The sequence below is a fragment of the Rhinatrema bivittatum genome, chromosome 6 (assembly GCF_901001135.1).
Source record: "Rhinatrema bivittatum chromosome 6, aRhiBiv1.1, whole genome shotgun sequence".
NCBI lineage: Eukaryota > Metazoa > Chordata > Amphibia > Gymnophiona > Rhinatrematidae > Rhinatrema > Rhinatrema bivittatum.
In genome coordinates this window covers 255,893,563-255,916,036 of record NC_042620.1, presented here as the reverse complement: position 1 = coordinate 255,916,036, position 22,474 = coordinate 255,893,563, and the positions used below count along the sequence as shown (strand labels likewise).

General features: G+C 44.2%; 1 protein-coding gene across 1 annotated transcript in view; it reads left to right on the top strand.

The window, feature by feature from the left end:
* The window catches only part of LOC115094131 (zinc-binding protein A33-like), a 64,126-nt gene extending 48,735 nt beyond the window's left edge, over positions 1-15,391 (top strand). The window contains exon 6 of the mRNA XM_029606869.1: positions 13,958-15,391. Within this exon, the coding sequence (XP_029462729.1) occupies positions 13,958-14,499 (542 nt within the window). The 3' untranslated portion in view covers positions 14,500-15,391. The remainder of the gene's footprint in view (positions 1-13,957) is intronic.
* Positions 15,392-22,474: the final 7,083 nt, after the last annotated feature.

The window sequence follows — 22,474 nt, the reverse complement described above, 5'->3', positions numbered from 1 at the left end:
TTGCAGTTTAAAAGTTATTCCTTTCTGCACAGCTTCTCCTCTCATCCCCCAAGAAGATTTTCCTCTTCATTTGAGTTTGTTTTACTAGATCTTGATAGCACCAAACTTTTTGACCAAAAAATAACATCTGACTATTTCTAAAATAGTGCTTAAAGATATTATTTTTATCCATGAGAAATGTAAATGTCACTAATAAAGGTCTACGACATGAAACTATCAAGTCCTGTGACGAGTTCAGAAGATTTGACAAGTCCGGTGGATCTTGTTGTTCATTTTCTTCTCTCTCATTTGGGTATAAATAATATGCTTTTGATATCATAGGTTTCAATTCATCTGGAATCTTCAGTATTTGTGAGACATACAACTTAAATAATTTTATTGGTGGAATATTCTTCAGAACTGGGAAATTCAGAAATCTTAAGTTGTGAGCTCTCAATACATTTTCAGTTTTCTCTAATCTTTTATCAACTTCCATGTCTTTTTCAATTATAGATGTATTCACTTTCTCAACTGCTATGACTTTTTCTTCCAGTTTATTGATTTTATTTTTCTGTGTTTTTATCTCAGTGGCATTATCCTTAACTTGTTGCTTAACTTCTATAACTTCTTTTGTCAGACCCAAAATCACTTTTTCTAATGACTGGAGAGCTTTCCAAATTGTGTTTAACGATATTTCAGGTTCAGTTAATGAAATTATCTGAGCTGGGGCAGTCTGAATTCCAACTTCGCCCCCACAAGCTGCTAGGCCGACACCAATCCCAGGATCTACCGATCTTAACCTTGCATCGAGATCAAGTCCCGCACTTCCCTCTACTCCTCCGGGTAGTACCTTGTTTCTGTGCTCCTGCATATTAAGTCCTTCTCAGTCTCGGGTCTGTTGGGGTGCCTCGGCCTCTCCTCAGAATGTCTCCGTGGGGCTCTCTTCACTCCGCAGGCTACTTTCGTCCTCGTGGCCTGGAGGTGCTGGTCTATTCGGTGAGCCGGGGCTTAAGGATATTTCGGTCGGGGACGTTGGCTCACGCTCGATTCCCTGCAATCCCCTGCGACCTTTTCATCCGGCGTTAGTGGAGGCACAGCGGTGAAGAAACTCCCAATTTTGGGTTGTGATGACTCCAGAAGGGTGGAGGAACTCTCTCTAACCCTCACCTGGGCCTTGCGCTTGGTGTGGGGCATTGTGGAAATATTTCAGGAAGCAATTTCGTCGAGAGCTCTTCACGCCGTGACCGTTCAGGACGCCATCTTGGAAAACTCTCAAATGCATAATTTTTAATTGTGTATGGGAAGGGTGTGTCAGGCGGTAGGGGTAGCAGGCTGTAAGTTTTGCCTAGGGTGCCTAATATCCTTGCACCGGCCCTGATGTCTTGATGGGAAGAAGCTGAGAGAAAATGCAGTTCCAACCCAGCTTCAGGTGGTTGCCAAGCTCTGTAGGCTTGCTGTATCAGTGTCTATCCCAACTATAGGATATGTAGGTGGGTGAGGGGCAAGGTAATTGAAACATTAAGGAGTACCTGATAACTCACAGTTGGAAGCTTTAAGGTGAGAGCTCTAAAATATTCCTTTTGCCTATGTGTCTTGTAGAAGACAGGAGCCCAGGCAAAACCTGTGTTCTGGCTGGCAGATTTACGTTGGAAGGTGTGTCTTTCAGAGATATAAGTGTGAGCTTGCAGTGAAGGGATGTGCAGCTGGATGTAAGGAGCCTGAAGGAGGATAACTTCACCCCACTGGGGAGGAGAGCCAGTGTGAGCAGGGAGGTGGTGTGGCTAGGTCATGTTGTAACATCAGCCACCTAATAGTCCTCCAGGTAGGTTAATATCTTCACTGTGGGTTTAGACAGGCTTTCTCCCTATTACTTTCATTATCAGCACCATCTTTTGAGAGAGACAGTTGCATGATAAGAAGATAATGCAGACTGCGTCTGTAGAAAGGAGCTCCTACCAGCGCATCAGTTTGACACTTTTTCTCTGCTGGAAGGCCTGTTGTAGGTTAAAGGGCTGCTAACTGTCAATTCCATGTCTCTCCATTGATTTATGTTTGTATTTGGGATTCTAGCAGGATGTTACCCTCTGTAGGGTATACCAGTGTTTGTGGCTTGACTGCACGCACATCTCTAGATGTGAGTGCAGTCCAAACTGATGACTAACAGCTCAGATGTGTTTTGCCCATTGAAGGAAGGGCATTCTGGAGCACAAGATATAAAATGAAGTCCCTAATTACCTGATGTTCAGCAGAGGCATCTGTAAAGGTGCAGGAGAGAGAGGTTAGAGGACAGAGCATCATACCATAGTACATGCATGGCATTGTGTGGGTGCAGTAGGCTGTGTTGAAAGGGGCAAGATTAGAAGATTTCTAGCATGCATAAAAAGACTCGCAAGGTATTAGAATATAAAAAACATTTATTAAAAATATAAAACTTTCCAAACTGTTTACAAAAATATAAAATAGGGGGAAGAGTTGGAAAAATCTAGGGAGAAAACAATTTCAGAACTTAAAAGGGCCCATGAATCCCTGAAGTCCATGTCATGACTGGCTTAAGGGGGGCTGTGGAGGTCAACTCTTGCCCACCAGCTCAAGAGCGGCCATGTAGCCCTCTTGAGCAGGTTAAGATGCTCCACCACTTCCACCAGCCTCCCAATGTCAGTGATCAGGCTGCGGACATCCTTCCCCTTCCTCTGGACAGCTATCTGTATATCTGCAAGAACCCACCTCTGCAGCCATGGGGTGCTCCCCTGAGTCTGGGAAAGTGAGCTGCTTGCCTTCATCACTCAATAAAGGCTGGGCAACCACAGGACCTACATACAGAGGGTCAAATGGGCTATAGGGAGAAGGGGAGTGGCTGCTGTGCCACAGCAGAGTCCACCGATGGTACACTCTGTTGCTCCCCTGCAAACAGGCACCAAGGCTGCTCCAGTAGGAGGAGTCAGGTGCACTTCCTCCTTTTCTTCCTTCTCTGAGCTGCTGGTAATCTGCAAACAAAGCAAAAATAGTGTACCAAGCCATCAGCTGGTGTGCTCCAGGTTGTGATGTGCAGCATTATGCAAACATTGGGGGCATTCCATTTCTGGGAGAGGTGGAGGAAACAGGAAGTGCTCCTATCAGTAGGACACCCATATACTGTAGTGGCAAGGACATAGATAGGTTCCCTGAGATACATAAGCTTCTGTATAGCATGGTGCCTAGCTCATAATAGTCTTGGAGGTGGCATCAGTGTCTGGGTGGTATGTGATGGAATGTGCCCTAGATTCCAAGCTGTCAACAACCATGATGCTGTCACATGTCTATGGGTTTTTGTTGGCTGGGAGACCTTGAAATTCCCTGGTAAGGTTTTAGGAGTGGGTTATAATACCCTCTTTAGTTCAATAGTTGACCTGTGAGTGCTTTATAAGTTGTGTTTCATGACCCAGGGAATTTGCAAGGAAGAAGTTAATATGCATGATGTGGCTCATGGCAGAGAGGGTCGTGAATGGGAGGGTAATAGTGGGACAGTGGAGTGCCTCAGGAATCTGTACTTGGATCCATGCTTTTTAATATATTTATAAATGATCTGGAAAGGGGTACGACGAGTGAGGTGATCATAATTGCAGATGACATAACATTATGCAGCGTAGTTAAATCTCAAGTGGATTGTGATGAATTGCAGGAGGACCTTTTGAGACTGGAAGATTGGGCTTCCAAATGGCAGATGAAATTTAACATGGACAAGTGCAAAGTGATGCATATAAGGAAAAATAACCCTTGCTATAGTTATACAATGTTAGGTTCTATCTTAGGAGTTACCACCCAGGAAAGAGATTTAGGCATCACAGTAGATAATACATTGAAATCGTTGGCCCAGTGTGTTGTGGCGATCAAAAAAGCAAAAAGAATGTTACAAATTATTAGGAAGGGAATGGAAAATAAAACGGAGGATGTCATAATGCCTCTGTATATCTCCATGGTGAGACCACACCTTGAATACTGTGTGCAATTCTGGTCACTGCATCTCAAAAAGGATATAGCTGCACTGGAGAAAGTGCAGACCAGAGGAAGACCAAAATAAGGGGCATGGAACGGCTGCCCTATGAGGAAAGGCTAAAGAAGTTAGGGCTGTTCAGTTTGGCGAAGAGATGACTGGAGGGGGGGGGGGGGGGGATATGATAGAAGTCTACAAAATCATGAAAGGACTTGAACAAGTTAATGTAAACTCTCTCAGATAATAGAAGGACCAGGGGGTATGCCATGAAGTTAGCAAATAGCTCATATAAACAAATCAAAGAAAATTCTTTTTCACTAGGCACATAGTTAAGCTCTGGAATTCATTGTCAGAGGATGTGGTTACAGCAGTTAATGTAACTGGGTTTAAAAAAGGTTTGGATAAGTTCCTTGGGGATAAATCCATAAACCGCTATTATGGTAATTAATAAGCAATAGAAGCTTGTGATCTATCTAATGTTTGGGTACTTGCCAGGTACTTGTGACTTGGATTGGCCACTGTTGGAAACAGGATACTGGGCTTTATGGACACTTGGTCTGACCCAGTATGACATTTCTTAAGTTCTTATGTTTTGGATTGGAAGCAGGAAATAAACCATGTTTACATCTCCTTGATGGGCATTTAAAGATGAATTTTCAAAGTGTTGTATGCATAAAATATAGCATATATGAACGTAGGTAGTCTCTACTCTCATATTCCATATTTTATAAAAGCTGAAAATACACATGTATGTTCACTTTTGCATGTATATATATATATATATATATATATATATATATATATATATACACACATGTAAGAGAGAGGTGGTCTGGGGGCCACCAGTTACATGTGTAAGTTGCTATTTTAAAAGGCACACATGTACACTTTCCAACTTACCTGTTTTTTACACCTGCTAATTATCTGATGTAAATGATAATAAACTTGTTTATTGTGAAGTACTGACAGGGTGGGAGGTCTGGGTGAATTGAAGGAATTCAGGCTGAAGAATTAGGAGAGTCTCAATGACCTGGAGATGGACTGGGTGAACTGGTGAACTATCTGATAAACTGGTTAATTTCCTCGACTTGCCTATGTTTTTGAATTTTTTCAATTATATATCAATTAGCATTTAATCAATTTACAAAAATTAATGCAAAGCAAAGGTGAATCATACAAAAGCAATGTAATAAAAGGGGAAAAAAAATCATTATCAAGAATTTACACTCTTATGAAACATCACCAGTCCTCATATACAATTATACATTTGCATGGAAACTTAAAAAAGATAAAGTTCCCAAATTCATCCCATATTGCCTTTGTTGTAAAAATAATTTCATTCTCGTTTGAGTTTTTTTGGTAATGTCAGGAAAAAACCTGGCTATGTTAGCCACAGAATAACTTATTTTTGAACTTGAAATACTGCCGAAACACTATCTCCCTACCTAGAACACAAAACTAACAGGATAGGTCTGGTAGTAAAGTAATTACATCTTGAAAGCCTTGCAAAAAACAAGAAAGATCAGAACTCTCAATAGAAATGAGAGCATCTATGGAACCTTCTTCTAAATTGGTAATAATCATTTTAATCAGACAACTAATAACACTTAAGGGTTAATTTTAAATCGGCCCCACGCGTAAATCTTGGGGTTTACGCGCATGGCTGGGTCTTACGTGCGCCGGGCCAATTTTCACACGGGTTCGGCGGCGCGCATAAACTTTGGTACGCGATTAAGTGCCGGGGCCTGTAAATAGGGCAGGAAGGGGCGGCCCGAGGGGGCGGAGTGGGGCAGGGCAGGAGGTGGCCGGTACAGTGGCCATTTGCCGCTGTACTGGGGAAGGGAATCCTGGCGCATGCAAGTTGCTACTGCTCCCTTGGAGCAGAAAGCAACAAAATAAGAAAAAAAAAAGGAAAGGGTATAAGGGAGGGGGAGGAGAGGGAAGGGGAAGGATGGTTAGGGTAGGGAAGTTCCCTCCCAGTCCGCTTCTTAATTGGAGCGGACTGGGAGGGAACTGGGGAAAGGCGCGATGCATCGCCGCGTGAAACTTGCACAATTCCTTCCCCCCTTGTGCGCAGATTACAAAATCCAGCGCGCATGTGCGCGCAGCCCAACAATTTTATAACATGCGCACGCATGTTATAAAATCAGTGCGTCCAAGTGTGCACGCCGGGAATCGTGCGCAAATGGACGCGGGCGCATGTATTAAAATCTACCCCTTAGAGACTTTAAAATATTTCTGAGAGGAAAATTGCAATACTGCAACATACTTCTTAAACGATTCCATAGGAGAAAGCCACTTAGTTTTAGGTAAGTTTAACAAGGGGAGGGGGGAAAGTCACCCACCAGAGCTGGGGTATTCCACAGGAAGGGCCCGGCTCACATCCGCTCACCACCACGACGCTCACGTTTTAAAATTTTCTGACTTATACCTATAAATTGGGACTTGCACGAGAAAGTCCTAGTTTACTTTTAAGCATAAAATATATGCACATATATATTTAAAATAGGTGGGTAAGGTACACATATTCAGTCCATTGATGTATGTGGTCTCAATGCAATGCAGGTATTCATGCATAAGCTTACGCACACACATGTTGTGTGGTAGAATTATATATATTTTATTAAAATACGTATTTATCATATGTGCATATAAAATACTATAGTAAATATGCACATGACCTCTTATACGAGATTGTCTCCACACACAGTTGTTTGAAAGTTATCCTTCCTATGAACTTACCTCTGGCCTCCTCCTACCTGGCACATAGCTGATCCAGCCACTCCCCTTCCTTCCAGCGCAGTTCCCGGGTCGTCTTCTTGAGGTCCTCAATCTACTGTATAAAGAGAAATAGGAATATAATGCTCCTAGTTCATTGTTTCTGATTCTATGATCTCAGTAGCATGTTTCCATTTTTTCAGCTGAAGCCTTGAGTATTTCATGGCTCTGTTTTATCCCTTCGTGCATCAATGTGTTGACAGTACATGACTTCCGCTTAGTGATGCAAGCATTAATATTGACTATTTTAGACTATTATAACTCATTATTGGTTAACCTGCCCGCCAACTGATTATGGGTGCTTGCCTGGTTTGGCCTCTGTTGGAAACAGGATGCTGGACTTGATGGACCATTGGTCTGACCCAGCATGGCAATTTCTTATGTTCGTATGAGTTACTGGGTAATTTGGTGCATTCAATTTAAAATTGTGACAATGATCCATAAGTTTTTAAACAATGAACTTTGGATTAATGCAATATGTAGGATCTATACTCTGTCTTGTTCTCTCCATTCTGCCAATAAGTCTTTGCTCGAAGTGTCCTCATTCAGGTTGATATACCTGAATGAGGCTCATGAGCATGCTTTTTTGGTTGTGAGACCAACATTATGGAACACCTCTCCAATGTTATTAGGAACATAACCTACATTCAGAAAAGCAGTAAAAACTCTCTTTTACAAAGAAGCATTTGATATAGCAGAATAACATGTTTCCTGGGGTGTACAATTATAGTTAAGCAGTCTACCTGTATGTTTTCATATAGTTCACTGCTTTTATGTTTGGATATTTTTATATTTTATATTTTATATTTTCATTCTTTTTATTATGTTTTATTATAGTTGTTTATAAGTTCATTTTATTTATGTTTTTACTTTAAACTTCTGATTCTTATATTAGGTGGGCCCGATCAAATCATCGGAGCCCACGAATTACCTGGGTCCGGGAAGGAGAATCTGGGCACTCATATAGGACGTCATCAGGGCGAGCCGCAGGCGCACGGCTTGCGCTGATGATGGCAAGGGCCAAAACCCACCCCCTCCGGGGTATTCCGGCAGCAGCGTCATCGGCGCTGACTACGCCGGGGTGGAGGCCCGCCTCTTTGGGGCGTTCCGGCAGCCAGCATCATCAGGAAAGGCCGGAAGAAGGGTGGACCATGCCCGGAGACAGGGCCCCCTTGCTTACAATGCGGCGGGGGGCCGGGAGAATGGATGACGTCTTGCTTGAGCATGGCAGGCGGCATGGGGGGGGCGTGGATCCGGAAGCAAATGCATGGCAATATATTGACCTGGGTGGGGGGTTTTATGGTTACGTTGTTTGTTGTTATACATCGTTAAATAAAAGCTGCGGCCAATTTAACCCAACATGTGGTTTGCGTGGTCATCTAAGCAGCAGAAAGCAGACGGGAGAGTGCCCGGGAACAAAAAGGGGAAGTCACATGTCCCAGAGTCAATGATTATATATGTATTTTATGAGGTAATCTGCCATGAATGTCCAGATTTGTGCAGGATACAAATTTTTTAAATAAAGTGGCATCATGCCATCTAGCCAGAAGTTATACCTGACCAGGGACAATCACAGAGCAGCCAAAGTACCCAGTTTCAGGAGGAAAATTGCAGACCATTCCAGGCTTTCAAACAACTCCATTCTGATGCATTATGGGAACAGTAGCACTCATATTAAAGGGAAGAATCAGGAACTACAGAAAGCACACAGCTTTGGGGTGTAAGTTTAAAACCAGGATTGACCAAAAAATCTCCCTCCTGGAACTGGATACTTGTCAGCTCTGCAATAGGGGCCAGCCCTAAAACCTGAAACATGTCCCCGATTTGTTCTCTCACTTACCTGGACCTTCACTTGACTTGTGATCTTTCTCAAATTTTGTCCCTTATTTTGCTGCACTTTTATTTTACTTTTTATTTATATTTGCTTACTTACATTCTGCCTTTCACATAATCAAAGTGGATTTACAATAAAATAAATAAACACATCACAAAATAATAAAAGCCTGACAGTATATTTTATTTTATTTATTTATTTAACGAGTTTTATATACCGTCATTTGGAAACGTCAAAATAATGCCATCATAACTGTTTACAAAATAAGGTTACACTCATTTCTTCTTATACAGAAACAAAAGAGACTGCATTAATTAAAAGCTTCTATTAACAACCATGGTTTTACTCTTTCCAAAACTCAAGTAGTCAGCATCATTTCTCTTTTCCACAGGTTGTGCAGTCCAAATTGCCAGACATAAAGCAGAAAAAGCTTTGGCTCTGGTGGCGGACAAGGTAGCAGATGATGCAGGAATAGTTAATAAACTCCAAGATGCTCAACACAATGCTTGGCTAGGCAAACAGGCTTTTACAAGATCCTTCAAACAGAAACTCTTGATATTTTGCCTTATGCACTAAAGTTAAAAATTAGAATTTAATTCACTGTGCTACTGGCAGCCAATGTCATGCCTTCAAATACGGAATATAACTTTCTCGAATCTGTAACCCAAATATAGACCTTTCAGCAGCATTCTGAATGAGCTGCAAGACATCCAGCGAATATTTGGGCAAACCTCCATATAAAGAATTACAATAATCTAGATGGGATGAAACAAGTGCTTGTACAACTAAACAAAAACCATTAGAAGGAAGGACAATCACGTAAAGGCTTCAGCAGTCTAAGTTTTAATAAAGCCGTCCTTGCCACCCTTTTAACTTGAGGTGCAACTACCAATATAATACTTTCATTATAATACTTTAGCAGCACACGTATATTTGTCATGTCAGTAAAGTTTTATATGAATGTTTCTCAATCAATATATAACTATTGTCTTTTGCCGTACCACAAGTCCACAATAGCTCTCTAGCCCCTTACCCCCAAATTCTCCCCCTATCCCCCATTAGCTCTCCAAAAATTCCCTACCTTACCCACCTCAAATACCCCCAAAGCCCTCTACCTTCCCCAAATCAAAGAACCCTAGCCCCAAGAAATGTCCTAGTTCCAACAATGTACTTACCCTGGAGGAGGAAGGAGACTCCACAATTAAATTCAGCCTGCAGACCCCTCCAGGCCTGCCACATCCTGTTACTCCTTCTGACCCCAGAGATAGGGATCAGGAGGGCTTCGTTCCTCCCCACCAGAGACACCAGCCGAGACACATCCCTGCTGGTGAAATCTGGCTGCCTTGCCGGGGGGGCATCTTGGAATGAGCCTGCTCTGACAAAATAGGAATTGAGTGTAAAAACATGCGTGCGTACAGGTTTCTGGGTACGCGCATATTTTTCAAAGTATGGGGCTGATAAACATTTTAGAAGCTGCGCAGATACAAAAATACTATGATAAGTCTGTGTGGATCCATATATGTGAGTATGTGGAGCTTTGAAGAGTTGTATGAACGTCATCCTCCCTACAAGGAATAGAGATGCTTAATCCAATTTAAAATACCCTACTAAACTTATCAGACTATTTTAATATATTTGTCAATGCCCTGCTATAGGATTACAGCGAGCCTACAGTATTACTAAGGTCAGAATGAATTACCCATTTGTTGATGTAAATCCGTAATTAAGTATTATTGTAAAAAAATTCCCTCCTAACTTTCTAATGTGGATAACAGTCTACTTTTGAAAATATGACTGAGATGGGTGAGAGATGGGAAGGGTAGATGGGAAAATCAAACAGCATTGATTACTTCTCCAGGAAACAGCTGTCATCCTTTCCCACTGCAAAAGAATTGACTTTTGCAAGCTCATAACTCACACTTTTTTTTTTTTTTAAAGCACACTTGATATACATACAGTAAAAGTTTATTTTCCTCTTGAAATTCATACCTGTTTCATAGAAAGAAGTAGGGTAAGGGTTCAGTTCATAAGTGGGCCCATGCCCATGCCCATGCCCATGCCTGGAGCCCACCTGTAACTGGGCGCCACAGGTGGAGGCCCGTCTGCAACCCACCATGTGGAGTCCCCCAGTGGGTTCCCTGCTGTTCCTCCTCCTCGGCGCCTGCGGTCTCCCGGCGCACCAATGACACAGTTCATGCGGGGAAAGGGAAGGGGAGCGGTCACGGCTGGATGGTGTCACAGCGCACATAAAGGGCTAGGGACTGGGGCACAGTTGGCTCTCTTTGTTCCCGGCCAGTCTTCCTACCCCCCCCACCCTAATTACCAGATCGTGGGATAGCACTTTCATTACTATTAGTGAGGAACATCTCTTGCATTGAAGTGTTGGATAAGGGTTTACTTGCAATTTTACTGTTTCCGCACATTGTAGCTAAGCCTCCTCGGAGAGCAAGTGATGCATGCATGATCCGTGGATGTTATATATGAGCAGCACAGTTAGCAACATGTTAGTTGCACCATGATGAATGTATCTACTTAATGTTAATGTCACACAAAGGGGGAGGCGGGTACCCGAGCCAGTGGGGAGGTGTTTCAGACAGGGTGCAGGGATGTGTCACAGTCCAGGTCAACAGTGGACTGGCACCTTGGGTGGAGCATAGCAGGGTATCCGTACGCTTCGGGAGGCCCCCCTTGCTTGGGGACCAGGCGGGGAGCCGCTTTAAATGCTGCCTTGCTTGGTACCATGGCGGGCAGTGAAGGAGGCGGTGTTAGCTTGTTTTGCCAATTATCTCAGCTCGGGTATAGGTTATTTAAGGGGAATATATTGTTGAATAAAGCTGCAGCCTTTTATATCCAATAGCTATTCTTATTTCATTGCTATGAATATGTACCAAGTTATGACAGGGTGTTATATCCTGAGTGTTGTGGATAATGGGTTTGGGAGAGGAAGGGTGATGTAACCAGGCCAACATGATTGTAGCAGCTGCTATAGTTATGAATCAGAGATACTGAATCTTTTATGTTCTAATCTTTATAGACCTTTGCTCAATGGCCAGTAAGGTGGCAATATTCAGCCACTGGCCAGCTTATAAAGTTAGCCAGATAAACGTATCTGACTTTGGCAGGATATTCAGCAGCACAGCCATATTATTGATTATACCCAACTGTCTTAAAGATAGCCAGATAACTATCTGGCTAACTTTAGGATTACGCTGTGGCAGGACCAGAGTTAGCCAGATAAGTTATCCAGTTAACTGAATATTGGAGTACATTTGTCTGAGTTTTGGGTGTGTGCTCTCTCATTCACTGGCCCAGTATTTTGGAACACTCTGCTGGAACAACTGCATCTATTAACAGATTTCGGCCCTTTAAGAAGGCACTCAAACCCTTAGGGGCGGATTTTCAAAGGCGCGCGAATAGCCTACTTTTGTTTGCGCTCCAGGCGCAAACAAAAGTACGCTGGATTTTAGTAGATACGCGCGGAGCCACGCGTATCCACTAAAATCCTGGATCGGCGCGCGCAAGGCTATGAATTTTGTATAGCCGGCGCGCGCCGAGCCGCGCAGCCTACCCCGTTCCCTCCAAGGCCGCTCCGAAATCGGAGCGGCCTCGGAGGGAACTTTCCTTTGCCCTCCCCTCACCTTCTCCTCCCTAACCCACCCGCCCGGCCCTGTCTAAACCCACCCCTTACCTTTGTCGGGGGATTTACGCCTCCCGGAGGGAGGCGTAAATCCCCGCGCGCCAGCGGGCCTCCTGCGCGCCGGGCCGCGACCTGGGGGCGGGTACGGAGGGCGCGGCCACGCCCCCGGGCCGTAGCCACGCCCCCGTACCCGCCCCCAAAACGCTGCCGACACGCCCCCGAAACACCGCGACGACCGGGCCCGCCCCCGACACGCCCCCCTCCGAGAACCCCGGGACTTACGCGAGTCCCGGGACTCTGCGCGCGCCGGGAGGCCTATGTAAAATAGGCTTCCCGGCGCGCAGGGCCCTGCTTGCGTAAATCCGCCCGGTTTTGGGCGGATTTACGCGAGCAGGGCTCTGAAAATCCGCCCCAAAGGGGCGTAAATCGCGTAAATCGATTTTCAGGGGCGGATTTTCAGAGCCCTGCTCGCGTAAATCCGCCCAAAACCGGGCGGATTTACACGAGCAGGGCCCTGCGCGCCGGGAAGCCTATTTTACATAGGCCTCCTGGCGCGCGCAGAGCCCCGGGACTCGCGTAAGTCCCGGGGTTCTCGGAGGGGGGCGTGTCGGGGGGCGGGCCCGGTCGTCGCGGCGTTCCGGGGGCGTGTCGGCAGCGTTTTGGGGGCGGGTACGGGGGCGTGGCTACGGCCCGGGGGCGTGGCCGCGCCCTCCGTACCCGCCCCCAGGTCGCGGCCCGGCGCGCAGCAGGCCCGCTGGCGCGCGGGGATTTACGTCTCCCTCCGGGAGGCGTAAATCCCCCGACAAAGGTAAGGGGGGGGTGTAGACAGGGCCGGGTGGGTGGGTTAGGTAGGGGAAGGGAGGGTAAGGTGAGGGGAGGGCAAAGGAAAGTTCCCTCCGAGGCCGCTCCGATTTCGGAGCGGCCTTGGAGGGAACGGGGGGAGGCAGCGCGGCTCGGCGCGCGCAGGCTATACAAAATCGATAGCCTTGCGCACGCCGATCCAGGATTTTAGTGGATACGCGCGGCTCCGCGCGTATCTACTAAAATCCAGCGTACTTTTGCTTGAGTCTGATGCGCAAGCAAAAGTAGGCTGATCGCGCTTCTTTTGAAATCTACCCCTTTATATTTAAAAGTGCTTTTGGAGAAAATGACGTATAAAGCTGTTTTAACTCTCTTTCAGGTAGTATATGATGATTATTACTGCAATGTATTTATTGAGCAACTCTGAGATTTTATGTGTTCTATATTTTATTTTATATTTGTCATATTTTTTTATCTGTTTTTATTAATTTTATGTTTTTACATATATTATTGATGTTATAATTTTATGTTTTGTTACCCCTCTACTGGATTTGATTTTATAAATTGTATATGTTTTAATATGATCCACCTTGATCATGTGTAACATGCAGAATATAAAACAAATAAATAAATAAATACAGCTAACAACTCTGCACTGCAATGTCCCCAGAATGCTTCTATATTATCCAGCTAAATAATGAGTTATCTAGTTACAGTTTAGCTGGATAAGTGCCCAAAATATATAAAAAAACAAAACAGTATTTAGCTGGATAACTCACAAGTTACCCGGTTAAATGGCTTTGAATATGGACTCCTAAATGTCCAGGAATGTATGGTTACCTCTAAAAGTGTGTTTAGGTACAGACATAAAGATGTTCATTCTTTTGCTTTGGAAGACCATCAGCAGATTAATTCAATTTCTATTCTTAATATATTCTATCTTTCCTTTCCTCTTAAGTTCTATGTCCAGTGACCCTTGACCCAAAGACCAACCATCCAAACCTCATCCTGTCCGAAAATTTAACCAGCGTGAGAATGGGAGAGCCTGCAGAATTCCAGAACAGTCCACTGAGGTTCAACAAAAGCATCTGTGTCCTGGGTTCCAAAGGCTTTTCCACTGGAACGCATTACTGGGAGGTTAAGGTGAAGGACAAGACCAGCTGGGATGTAGGCCTAGCCAAGGAGAGCGTCAATAGGCAAGAGATTGTTAAGGTGAAACCCAAAAATGGCTACTGGGCCATCTGGCTGAGGAAAGGGCAAGAGATCAGAGCCCTGGATTCTCCCTCCAGAATTTTGACCTTGAAGACCAAGCCACAGAAGATTGGAGTCTACTTGGACTATGAAGGGGGGCAGGTATCATTCTATAACGCAGACGACATGTCCCACCTCTACACATTTAAGGACAACTTCACAGAGACTCTCTACCCCATGCTCAGCCCTGGGGTTAACAAAGATGGAACTAATGAAGAGTCAATGAAGCTCTTCCATCTCAAACTTTAAGGCCTGATGCCTATCCAACAGGATTCCAATGAGTTCCATCTGCACAAGAATGCTTCAAAAGTCACTATGGTATAAGAAGTGATTATGAAAATGCTGCCAGGTGAATCAGGAGCCTTCTCCAATAGGGTGGTAAACCAATGGTATGGGACCACTTGGGATTCTAACTCCTGCCCTATTTTAACCTTACCTTGTTATGCCAAACTGGGAACTTTTCTGGATATGTTTTTACCTACCTCTCCATTTCCCTTCACTCTTCTAAATCTGAAACAGTATTCTAGTCACAATTGGTAGATCTTTTTCTGTTACTGCTTCCTCTGATTGAAATCCCATGTCAGTGTTTGTTCCCTTTATGTCTCCAACATTTTATTTAATTTTTCTGTATTTTATACACTCCACTGTACATCAATGACACTGCTCTCATTTTAATACTGAAATAGATTAAGGTTAAATGAATATAGAGAGTATAAATTACAAAGCTGTCAGTGATATTCCTTGTCACCATCTTATCCAAAAAGAAGATCCTGTGTTCTCACTTTTGATGAAAGCAAAGTCTAAACTAAACTACTCTGTCCAACCTATTTTCAGATCTGTTATAGTGTCTCAACCAATCAGAATGTAATACAGATTTACATTCATAGACAGATGCACACACTCAACTTTAGTATTCACCGACTTCATGATTATCCTCAGCCACTCAGAAGCTAGACAAGGTATATGCCATGTAGCCATTATTTAAACTGATGCATTCTCCTCCAAATGGCAAACCATGCCCAATTTTCTGGGTTGGTCTTGTGTGATTCACCTTTCTTTTTGAGCAATTCCAACTGGGGAAACATTTACAATTCTTGGCTCAAAATAGCAACCAAGTGTTTGGGAAAACATCCAGAACTCATTTGGGGGGGGGGGGGGCTGGGTAAATAAATGATAGTTTAAATAAATGATTAGTTTTAAATCAATTAAAATTTAATTTCAGCTTATAAGAAATTTTAAATTAAAAAAAAAAACCATAGGCAAAAATCACAGAAGGAAAAAAGGATAATTAATGAAGATTAGATTTCTTAACACAGGGAACAGCTTGGTGTGTGACCCCTAGAAGAAAGTTTTTTTGAGAAATTACATTATACTTTAAAAGAAACTTTTTCCTGCATGGATGTATATAGTGGTTTATTTTACAAGCAGGGGAAACTTAACAGCCCCTACTGCTACTACAAAGTTAGCTTGGTTATCCTCATCCAAGTTATGTTCTTTTTCCCCCAGCATGTCATCCTGCAGAGGAAAACATGGTTCAGATTTCTAGAACATTCAATACCAACCACTAGGAGAACAGCTAGGAGGAGGGAGAAGGTAGCCAGTCCTCTGTTGCTAGGTTGGTTCCATAGGAAGGGTGACTGCCGTAGTTTGTTTGCCTCTCTGCATTGTTTTTGTCTCTTTGGTGGCTTTTTTTTTTTTTTAATACCTAGGATCATCAAATAGCAGAATAGGCATTGCCTGGTGGTGTGAGCTAATGCTATAGTGCTTTGAAAAGGTATATAATGAAGGCCAAACTACTGCCTTGCAGATCTGCTCTACTGATGCAGATACTTCTTTTGTAGAGCATACCTCAGCAAACTGAGGAACCACTTTATGCCTGTCTTTCTATACTTCTGAAATTTAACATTTTACCTATCTGAAAATAGGTTGGATGCAGATAATCATTGCTTACCAGATGCATATAACACAAATAACTACTGTACCCGACTTTAACTTGCCTTGAGTTACCGATGAAAAGGTGTGAGCTAAATATTAAAAAATACTTATTTTAAAAAAAATAAAACTTTAAGTTCTCTTTTAACATACAGATAGAGGGGTCCATTTTAAAAGACAGCGCGCACGCATCAGGCGCGAACAAAGGTGCGCTGGATTTTATAAGATACACGCGTATCTTTGCGCATGCCGGGCCGGCTGCCGCGCACCATGTTCCGGTCCAGGGGCTGGTCTGGAGGCCGCGGCCATGCCCCCGGAACACCTCCGGGCCAAAACCACGCCCGCGGCACCACCCCCGGATGACGCGCCGACTGCGCCACGCCCCGACATGCCCACCCCAAGAAAGCCCCGGGACTTACGCGTGTCCCAGGGCTTTGCGCGCGCCGGAAGCCTATGCAATATAGGCTCGGCGCGCGCAGGGCCATTTTAGAAGGGTTACGCGCGTACCCCTTTTAAAATCTGGCCCAATGTGACTTTTTTTTTTTTTTGAGTTCTTTAATATAGGACACGATTTAGGTAAAACAATTTTCTGGTTTATGTGTGTAGACCCTCTTCCAGGTTGCCCTATGAAAATGAAGGTCACACTCACTTCCAAAGCTAAGTCCAAAACAAAAATCTGCTAAACCTTTGTACAGACTCTCTGATAGAGAGGAGATGGTAAATTACAGGGCCCAAGGTGCAAGATGAAAGTCTTTATAGTGATTGTTATCTCTGTATATCAGTCTGATGGGTATAAATATCAATAAATCAGATGGGACATTCATGATGGGTGCTCCAAATAAGAGTTTACTTTATGATTTTTGTCAGCTGTTTTAAGTTGGCACCAGACATTTCCTCACCGTTATATCCATGTTCATTGTAAAATCCAAATTCAAATCAATCTGTTTAAGTGTCCTTCAGTGCTGCAGGCTCTAAGGTATCCTCTCTTCCAGGGTATGGAAGGAAAGGCTCCCAGGATGGAATAGGATCCTCTAGCTGCCTATGGTTCTTTCCTTCTGAAATGGAAAAATACCTGAAGTCTATAAATCTGATGGATGATGATGATGATGATGGTTATTATTATGGTTCTCTAAAGACTTCAATCTTCTCAGTTCTTTCTCTTCCAGAGGTTAGAAACTCCTGTGGAGCGTTTCCAGCTGTTTTTCCCTTCTTCTCTCTAATGGTAACTGGATCTTTCTGTCCGAAAGTCCCAAAAACCAACACAGCAGGGAAAACCAAACTCCTCAGTTTTCACCACTCCTGGATAGGAAAGGTAGGCAAAAACTTCTTTCTGAAAGAAAAGTAATACAAATTTCATAAGAGGCAGAGTGTACGCCATTCCAGTCACTGGATGTAAATTGAAAAATTTGGATTTCTCTCTTCCTAGTCTTTCCCATAGCAAGAATGAGGGGAATCAGGGAAAATCAGAATAAAGTTCAAAGGGAAGTGGAATGCTCCAACTCCCATTTCCCTATAGATCCTAGACTAGGGCCCAATCCTAGAAGAGATCCCAAGGGGGTCGCTGCATATGAAAAGACAAATTTGCTTTAGGGACAAAACTTGGAATAGTTCTCAAAACTACTTTATCTTGAAAAAAAACAACTTAAGAAATGGAAATGCTGAACATAATGCTCTTAAATTGCCAACTCATCTAATTGAATTAATTGAACAACTTAGCACTTGCACACGTAAAATGGCATGTTTGCACGTATATTCTATTTTAGAAACCACCAATCAAAAATAACCAAACAGTTACCACTGGTAAATATGCATAAGCCCACCAAAAAGCACAGATGGATATCACATCATAAGTCAGAGGAGAATAATATAGAGACCTTCATATAAGAGTGATACAAATTGCTCAGCTTTGTTCCACACTAAACGGGAACACCAAGGCATTTATCATTCACTCATAATCTTTAATCATAGGGCTAAAAAAACTGGTGCATGAACCCAATTTTGTTAAAATATTTTTTTTCCACATAAAAATACTCTATATCGATTATTTATCCTAGATATTTTTACTTATCCAGCAGAGCACACTGTTAACCCACGTTTGGATGCGCATTTTCGATGCACTAGCTTTACCCCTTATTCAGTAAGGGGTAATAGCGCGTTGAAAACGCGCGTCCAACCCCCACGAAACTAATAGCGCCCGCAAATGCATGCTGATGGCCCTACTAGTTATTCCTGCGCGATTCAGTAAATAAAATGTGCAGCCAAGTCGCACATTTTACTTTCAGAAATTAGCGACTACCCAAAGGTAGGTGTTAATTTCTGCCGGCACCGGGAAAGTGTACAGAAAAGCAGTAAAAACTGCTTTTCTAGTGCTTTTCTGTACACCCTCCGACTTAATATCATGGCGACATTAAGTTGGAGGTCCCAAAAGTAAAAAATAATTAAAAATAATAAAAAAAAATGTTTAAATCAGCTTGTGGGTTGAAAACTGGACGCTCAATTTTGCCGGCATCCGGTTTCCGAACCCGTGGCTATCAGCGGGTTTGAGAATCGACGCTGGCAAAATTGAGCGTCGGCTGTCAAACTCGCTGACAGCCGCCGCTCCTGTCAAAAAAGAGGTGCTAGGGACGTGCTAGTGTCCCTAGTGCCTCTTTTTACTGTGGGTCCTCATTTGAATACTAAATTGCGCGCACAGGAGAGCAGGCACTTGCCCGCTCTCCCGTGACTTTTACTGTATCGGCCCGATGGTGAGAGGAAGGGAAAACATGCCACATCCCAACAATGTTTTCTTACATCCCCAGGACTCAGGTCAGTAAATTAAATTTCTTTACCTTCTTATTATATAATTTAACGCCCTGATTACAGAAGAATGCTGGCACTGGAGCTAAAGTAAAGGGTGGAATCTGAGGAACAATGCCAGGGGCATCAGTTGTGCTCTCTTATGCATTGAGTAAAAAAAGATCTGAGTCTCATTGTGGACAATACATTGAAATCATTAGCTCAGTGTGCTGTAAGGGTCAAAAAAGCAAATAGAATGTTAGAAATTATTAGGAAAAGAATGGTGAATATAAAAGAGAATCTCATGATACCTCTGTATCTCTCCATGGTGAGACCACACCTTGAGTATTATGTTCAGTTCTGGTCACCGCAGTTTAAAAAAGATATAGTTGCACTGGCGACAGTACAGAGAAAGGCGACCAAAATGAAAAAGGGGATGGAATGGCTCCATTATGAGATTAGGGCTGTTTAGCTTAGAGCAGGCTTCTCAACCGGTGTGTCGTCAAACACCGGCAGGTGTGTTGTGTCTCCCAGTGTCCCACTGCCCATTGTACTTTCCTTCTTCCTTTCTCCAGCCCCCGCGGGCCAATTGGAAGCCTCCTTTCTTCCTACCCCCACTGCCCAATGGGAAGTCTCCTTCATTCTGCCTGCCCCCGCGCAGGCCAATCAAAAGCCTCCTCCCTTCTACCTGCCAGTGGGAGTAGGAAGAAGGGAAGAAGCCTTTGATTGGCCGGTGAGGCAGGCATTGCCTAGCCCGGGGGTGGGATGGGAAGAAAAGCAGTTTCGAACTCCGATGAAGCAAGGCCACCACGAGAGCCTATTCCCATGGCGGTGAAGAGGAAACCCGATCCCAACCAAGCAAGGCCACCACGGGAGCCTATTCCCATGGCAGTGAAGAGGAAACCCGACCCAGACCAAGCAAGGCCGCCACGGGACCATGGGGCGAAGAGGAAAGTCGACCCAGACTTAGGCCACCACGGGAGCCCATCCAAGTGGCGGCGAAGAGGAAATCTGACCGAGGCCACTACGGGAGCTCATACCCAAGGAGGCAAAAAAAGAAGGCCCACCGGAGTAAAGCCCGAGGCGGAACTGGAGCCCATCCCTGCAGTGAAGGAAGAAGAAGTTTTTGGTGAGAGCCGGTGTGTCTGTGTGTGAATGAGTGCTTGGGTGAGAGCTGGTATGTCTGTGTGTGAATGAGTGCCTGGGTAAGAGCTGGTGTCTGAGGGTGTGAATGGAAGCCTGGGTGAGAGCTGGTATGAATGGGTGCTTGGGTGAGAGCTTGTCTGTGGGTGTGAATGGGTGCTTGGGTGAGAGCTTGTCTGTGGATGTGAATGGGTGCAAGAGCATTTGTGTGTGATTGAGAGCTTGTATATAAGAGACCATGAGTGTGACTGAGAGAGAGACTGGTCAGGGAGGTGATCTGTTGCTGTGTGAGAGAGAGAGACTGGTCAGGAAGATGACTGGTGTGAGAGAGACCGAGACTGGGCGTGGGGTCTAATTGCGTGTGTGTGTGTGTGAGTGACTGGTTGTGGGCGCTAAGGAAGAGGACTGTGAGGTCAGAGCTTCAGCAGCCCTTGCTGCTTCTGGTGAGTGCTATTGGCCTGGAAGGGAAAGGAGTAGGAGAGTTGCTGGAGAGGGTAAGGTGGCTTTTTAAATTTATTTTTCTTGATTGCCATTTTAATTATTGTGTATTATGCGATGTCTGCTGTTTTGAAATATTTTATTGATATTTGGACATGTTTTAATAATTTTTATGAGTTTTTAATTGTTGGATATTATTCTGTTCAGCAGCTGTTTTGTAACATTTTTAGTATAGCTTTACAATTATTTCTGTGTGGGGCTCTATAGCAGCTTGGCTTATTCTGTTTTCCCAATAGAAAATGTATTAGTGTTTAGGGCCTGGTTTAATAGTTGTATTTCTTAGATAGGATTGTTACTGTTTGAGTGTGTTCCATAATACAGGTGTAACTTTGTGCGGGTTAGTTTGTGTGCATTATTGCAAATCCTGATAGTCTGTTAGGTGCTATATTTCTCTTTCCATTTCTCCAGGTTCTCACTGCATGCAGAGATATTTCCTATCCACAACCTTTAATTCCTGTTGGGGAACCCCCCACAGGAACAGTCCAGGGCTGCAGGACAAGACAGAACTGAGCTAGGGAATCTTTGGCCTACCTCCCCCATAGGTTGAGCCCTTGGGTTCTGGCGCCAGGCAGGACTTAGACAGGGGCTGGTGTTGAGGGTAGTGTTGGACTGGAACCGGTGCCAGTGAAGCTGAGCAGGACTGGAGGTACAGGCTGCAGGACTAGAAGCTAAGATCAGGTAGGGCTGGAGACTGAGGTTGGGCAGGATTGGAGATGCAGGCTGCAGGACTGGCAGCTGAGGTCAGGCCATACTGGGGATGGAGGCTGGGCAGGACTGGAGATGCAGGTTGCAGGACCGGCAGCTGAGGCCAGCCAGGGCTGGAAGCTGCAACAAGAATGCGGTTAAGACAATGGCTAGGTACAGGAACAAGACAGAACCAGAAAGGACAAGAGACAGAACAGACAGAGATCAGACCAAATAGATACAGTGAAGGTCTAAATGCCATACACAGAAGCCCTGAAGGTCACTTAGGCAAAAGGCCTGAGAAGGTTCGCAGAGCTAAGCTGAAAGCCAAAAGGCCACAGGACATGACTAGAGCAGAAGGCTTGGGAAAGCCACAAAGCATTCAGAGACCTGGGTCCAAGCAGGGAGCCAAGTAGACTTGATAACAAGGCCCTGAGCATAACCCGGGGCAGTCTGGACCCTGCTAAATCATGGGATCATGGTGGCTATGACTGAAGAGAGAGTAAAAACAGGTTCCCAAGAACCTCTGGTGGTTGGGAGGTTGTAGAACAGGCAGAATCACAAAAATTCCCACACAATGTTCCTGCTAATCCTTTTCCCACCCAGTGACAAATTATTTGTGGCACCCCGAGGCACTACTAGTGCCATCATTATGTCCTTCTGCCCCCTCCCCCCCCTTCCTTGATTATGTCAGACAACATTAATGAAGTCTAGGGTCTATACAGGATGGAAAGAACCTGAATATAAACCCTGCACCTCGAGGTCACTCCACAGAAATTTCTCCAACAGTGGATGCCGAGCAGAACTAGGAGGTTCTTCCTTCGACTCACCATACCATGTAAAATATTCAAATTTTGGTGTCATTAATAGTAAGAGCAGCGCAAAGTCTATCCTCTACCACGTACTCTATGATGCAGTATAATCCCTAGAAACTAATCACTCATAACTAATAAAATAAATCTGCCATACCAAAAAAGTGCTAACTTCTAGGATTCAAACAAAACAGCTCTACCTAGTGTGAATAGGGTATAAAAAATGTAATAAAAATATTTACTTGGGGTCTGGATTTCAGAGAGGCCTGGTTGGAGGGGCCTGGAGGCAAAGGAAGGAGGGTCCGGATGGAGGAACAGCAATGCTGTTGCAGAATTGCTGCATGTTTCCTGCAAGTTCCTAAAGCTGTGATGTGGCAGCA